This window comes from Petaurus breviceps, unplaced genomic scaffold (assembly GCF_028583685.1).
Source record: "Petaurus breviceps papuanus isolate PSGF00001 unplaced genomic scaffold, PetGlider_PUasm1.0 90721, whole genome shotgun sequence".
Lineage (NCBI taxonomy): Eukaryota > Metazoa > Chordata > Mammalia > Diprotodontia > Petauridae > Petaurus > Petaurus breviceps.
In genome coordinates, this window is record NW_027187322.1 from 4,128,003 (window position 1) to 4,133,579 (window position 5,577).

General features: G+C 45.9%; 1 protein-coding gene and 1 long non-coding RNA gene across 3 annotated transcripts in view; both read left to right on the plus strand.

The window, feature by feature from the left end:
* The window catches only part of LOC138144921 (uncharacterized), an 18,461-nt gene extending 15,151 nt beyond the window's left edge, over positions 1 to 3,310 (plus strand). For both annotated transcript variants that reach the window (XR_011164043.1, XR_011164042.1), the window contains exon 3: positions 944 to 3,310. This is a non-coding gene — a long non-coding RNA (uncharacterized lncRNA). The remainder of the gene's footprint in view (positions 1 to 943) is intronic.
* A 309-nt stretch (positions 3,311 to 3,619) lies between these two features.
* LOC138144726 (calcium-binding protein 4-like) overlaps positions 3,620 to 5,577 on the plus strand; it is a 5,355-nt gene continuing 3,397 nt past the window's right edge. The window contains exons 1-3 of the mRNA XM_069066121.1: positions 3,620 to 4,000; positions 4,892 to 4,922; positions 5,136 to 5,279. Of these exons, the coding sequence (XP_068922222.1) occupies positions 3,620 to 4,000; positions 4,892 to 4,922; positions 5,136 to 5,279 (556 nt within the window). The remainder of the gene's footprint in view (positions 4,001 to 4,891; positions 4,923 to 5,135; positions 5,280 to 5,577) is intronic.

The window sequence follows — 5,577 nt, forward strand, 5'->3', positions numbered from 1 at the left end:
CCCCCCCCCCCGCCTTGGCTTTCCCTCTGAATCCTTCTCTCTTAGCAGAGTTCCTGCACACAGTAGGCATTTAATAATTGCTGGGTGACCTGCTGACAAAGGCACAATCCTCTTGTCATACTCCTTGTTCCAGGCACCTCAGTGGCGCCTTATTGTTGTAGTTCACCCTTCATTTTTGAAGAGGACCAGTGACATGCTGGGGTGATGTCTTGACTCACAGGTGAATTGGATTTGTGAGGCAGAGATGCACAAAGAGATGCCTCACCTCTAAGCTTCTACCCATTCCACTGTTGACTCACTGATGGGCTTGCGGTGTGTAGGTCAGCTAGGTAGTGCTTCTTAAATCCTTTTCGCCCGAGAAATTTTTACATAACCCTGGGTATATAGGTATATAAACTAGGTATACAAATCCATAAATCATAAAGATAATAAATCATAAAGAAATTTATTTTACCTTTTTTTTTAGGGCAATTGGGGTTAAGTGACTTGCCCAAAGTCACATGGCTAGTAAGTGTGTCAAGTGTCCTTGGTCGGATTTGAACTCAGGTCCTCCTCACTCCAGGGCCGGTGCTCTATTCACTGTGCCACCTAGCCATCCCAAAGAAATTTATTTTAAAACACTTCTTTGGTATACATAAAATTTTGCCATTTATTAAAGACAAAAACAAATTTGCACACTAATGAGATGGATTGCTTGTTTATTTTTACATAAAGAATTAAATCTTGGCAGAATATTTGATACTGCAGGACATAGAGCATGGAACTCAATGTTTTTCAGAGTTGGTCGATATTAGAATTTTGTAATTGGCAATGCTGAGAACCCCGTTTCTCATAAATACGCAGTACAAAATGGCAGAAGTATGTTTAGGACCATTTCAGAAATTGTTGGAAATTCTGTCCCAATCCCAAGCCAACATTCATTTAATGATTTTTTTTTTTTTAGGAAACTCAAGTTTTAAACCTGGTAAACTCTTCTTGAACTTTTAATGGCAGATGACTGGCGTTTTGGATTTCAATTGAGTATAGTTTATGAACCAATTTAATTTTTTAGAATCAAAATTTGAAGGGAAGTATTTCTGAAACTGTGTCTCCAGGCACTTCAGATGATCAATTATGACTCTTACAATTAAATCTTTGGGAAGATTATATCAAATTTTCAATGTCAGTTATTTTTAATTACAAAACCATCTGTAGCTGTTAACATTTCTAAAGAACCATTTCCACCCTATTCTTCTGTATGTTAATTTTTAAAGTAAAACTTTTGATTTTATCTTTTAACTTAAACATGTTACATTTTTTCCTTGAAGAGACATTTAAATCATTGAGTTTTTCAAAAATATCCAACAAATAACAGTTCTGAAAGTCATAAGCTATTATGAAAAAAATTAACAAAATTGAATTTCTGCTCAGTCAAAAGTATAACAACTTCATCTTTCAATGTCAATAATCTGTTTAAACTTCACCCTCTTAAGAGTCACATGATTGGAAGTATTTTCTTTTTCTTGTCAATTTAGGCGTACTACAATCTGGTAGCAAAGACTGCTATGTTGTCTTCAGTAATTTATACCTTTTCAGTCTAAATTTAACCACATCCATAGTTGAAAAATGTTTTTTTTCCTAAAATACAAATAAATATTGCTATTAATTTCTCAAATAAATACTAGCTTTTGTGTAAGAGATTACACTTGTTTCTGCTTAATTTAAAAAACTGATGTTCACACTTCCGTACATATACAGCAGCGATGGTGGAGAAATATTATTAAAGGACTCTTGTCTCTACTTGCTGCAATTAAAGAGACGAGTAATTTTAAAAATCAAACATTCTAAAACAATCCAATCCAAAGATATACTCATTTGATACTTGCATGCTGAGGAATGATGGTAGGAAAATATTAAGTCTTTCTTTTCCATAATTAAACTATTATTATATTTGCCTTTATTATATTTATATTATATTTGCCTTTCTGTCAGCAAAGAAAACTTTGTACCGTAAAAACATTGCAATTCATAGGGTAGTCTTGGATCTGAGCCTCATCAGATTCATGATGCATTCAATTTTGAACTAATCTTTGGTCGTTGCGTGTGCAGAAACCTTTTGCTGTTGCCAAATTTTTCTCCATCCCCATAGGTGGGATGTAGACCCACAGTTTAAGAAGTGCTGCTCTTGAAAAAGGTCTAGGCACACATGCAGCCCTCACCTGAAGCACGCACCTGGCTGTGTTTCATGTGTGTTTCCTCCACGTCCCCGATGATCCCTCCACCTGGGATTCTGAGGAGTCCCTGATCTGAATTCAATCTGCCTCCCACCTCTGCACATTTGCAGACTTGGTCCCCCATGTCTGGAATGCACCCTCTCCTCACTTCTCCGTATTAAAAATCCTTATTTGCCTTCAGGTCTCAGCTGAGCTGGCTTCTTCTTTATAAATAATAATAAAAATAGCCCTGGCATTTATAGAGAGCTCTAAGATTTGCAAAGCACTGAACAGACATTATCTCATTTGTTCCTCACTATAACTGGGAGAGGGAGATCCTTGTGCTGGCCCCATTTTACAGCTGAGGGAACTGAGGCTGACAGAGGTTAAGTCACAAGCTCAGGGACACACAGCTAGCAAGTGTCTGAGGCTGGATTTGAACTCAGGGTGTTCCTGACTCCAGGCCCAGCCTCTAGTCTGATAAAAGTACATGTCATTTCCTTCAATAAAATGTAAGCTCTGAGGCTGAGGAGTTGTTGTGTTTTTGTCTTTGTATCTTTAGCGTCTGGCTGATAGCACTCCCTTGATAGTTGCTTGTTGATTGATTAATCCCACGTAGCTTCCTAAACCAAAATGTTACTCTTCCCCATCCATCTGATGCAGCCTGAAATCTCCCCATTACAGGAAGCCGCTGTCTCCAGAAGGCTCCAATGGAAATGGGAATAGTTGTGTGTCTGTGTGTGCTCACGCCACACAGTCATATGATACATTAATAATGTAATAATATGTCCCATTTCTCTGTGATTGATTGGCTCTTTCACCCCCTTCTACAATGAGGACTCTGACTTTCAGAGAGAGGAAATGGCTAGATCTGCCATCAAAGGACCTGGATTCAAGTCTCGACCTCATTCCTTCCTCTGTAAAATGGTCAATGGTCTCCCAAGTCAGCTCTGACTTTGTCTAAGTCCTTGGACCTGGCTGCTGGGTCATGAGAAGCTGGAGATTTCCAATGACGGTGACTCTGGCGGCTGAGGAAGCCCGATGTCCCAGGACACCTGCCAGGAGTGTACAGGCGGGCGGTGGTGGTGGACCTTGGCCCAATGCCTTGAGCTGCCCACCTGCAGATATTGTCCTCATGGACTCTGTTTCTATGATGATCTCCTTTGGGCACAGGGGGTCCAGGGACCCCAGGCTGGGGACCTCAGTGACCCCTGAGGGGGTGGGGAGGTTGAGGCCCCATTAGATAATCAGCCTGGGCAATGTCCTTCTTACTTACCTTAATCCCCAGTCAGTGACCTGACCCCAGCCCTGCTGTTCCCGGGGAAGGTGTGGGGGGGTGTGGGGGAAACAGAACTAAGCTGATTTTCTGGATCCTTGAGGGCTAACTGCGAACTCAGTTATACTATTCCCTCTTGTATCTGGCCTGCATGGCTGCTAAGTATGCGGGCAAACACAGGAAGGAAGGTGATAGCCAAGGTCGGGGTCCTGAGAAACCTCCCTCCGGGGAGCCTGTCAGGGCCAAGTCGGAAGGAGGGCTCCTAAGGGACCAGAGCGGGCGGAGAAGCAAGAGAGAGAAGGGCCACAGGGAATCCCAGAAAGGCCCGGGCGGCAGATCTGGGGAGAAGGCTGGAGAAGAGAAGGCCTCTGGCAGGGGCCATGGAGCAGAGGGAGAGGCAGGGCCTGGAGAGGGTTCCCGGGCCGGCCTGGCTCCTGAACACCGAAGGCTGTCCCATCGACATCGGGCCGACTCCCAGCATGACCCTGCGCACAAGGCTTACTGGCCCCTGCTGAACAGCGTCTTTGGCAAGGTGAGGGTCTGACTGCTGGGAGGCCAGCCTCCCAGGGCTTGGTCCTAGACCAGTGATGGACAGCAAAGAGCCCACTGCCTGGGCCCCACTCCTGGGGAGCCCCCTAGCTTGGTTCAGGAGGGGATGTGGGGCGGGGACCCCAATTTCTCCCCTCCACACACAGCCACACATACACACACACACACACTCACACAGACACACATACACACACACACATTGGAATAACTTCTCCATGACAGGTCCCTGAAAATGGATGGGGGCCCAGGCCTGGGGAAGCAGGGAGGGAGGGCTGGGCAATTGATCTCGTGGATATTTATTGCACACTTGTTCTGATCAGGGCTTGGTGCTGGGTACCAAGGGAAATGGGGTGTTTAGATAAGCCAGTTTCTGTCCTCATGGGTGCAGCTCATGTACGGTCCAGGAGCTGGAGGCAGAATGGACACCTGTCCTGGGCATGGCTATCCCTGACGTGTGACCTTGGACCGGTCATGACATCTCTGAGCCTCAGTGGCTGCATTTGAACATGAGGACAATTCTTCCCCTGCCAGCTGCCTCCCAGGAGCTAACATGAGAAGTTTCTTTGTGAAATACCAACAAATGTGTGATGTGCTTAAAATGGATTATTAGGACTGGGAGGGACCTTAGTTAGGCCCACTTCACCATCCTCATTTTACAAATGAGGAAACTGAGGCCTGGAGTAGGAGAGGGTCCATAGTGAATGAGTGACCCAGATCTGACTCCCAGCCCAGGGTTCTTTCCATCTCACAGAGGCAGGTGGTACCTTCCCAGACCAGAGGGCATGAAGGGGACTCCTGGGCTAGGGAGAGGGCACGAATGGAGGGCCCAGAGCCTTTGGGCAGCTCAGGCTTTCTTTGATTTTTCTTCTTGCAGGATCGAGAACTGAGCCCTGAGGAGCTAGATGGTGAGCCATTGTGGAAACTGAGGCCTGGGAGAGGGGAGAAAGGCCCATTGGACTCAAGAGGGAGCAGAGAGATGAGGAGGGGGCTGGGGGGCCCTGGGAGCTGGTGGAGATGGGTGATGGGGGACAGCAGGACCATGAGAGACTGGCAACCTCTGAGGCAGGGCACTGAGATCTGGCCTTCCCTTCTTCCACCACACCGTCTGGCCTGGACAGAGCTGCTCGAAGCCTTCAATGAATTTGACACTGATCAAGATGGTTATCTCAGCTACCGGGAGCTGGGGCCCTGCATGCGGACACTGGGGTACATGCCCACGGAGATGGAGCTCCTTGAGATCTCCCAGCATGTCAAGATGAGAAGTCAGTGTCCAGAGTCTCTGGGGTGTGGGGAGGGGGTTGCTGAATGTAGTGTGTGCATGTATTTATTGTGTGTACATGTGTGTGTACACGTGAGCACACGTGTGGTATGTATGTTGTGTGTACGCATGTCTTGCTGTGTGCGCATTTGTGCATGTGTGTTGCGTGCATGTGGTGTGACGTGTGTGCATGCATGCTTGTCTGCGCACATGTGACATTGTAGGTGTTATGTTCTGTGTGGTGTGTGCACACTTGTGTGCATGAGTGTGATGTGTGCAGCATATGTGTGTACTTGTATAGG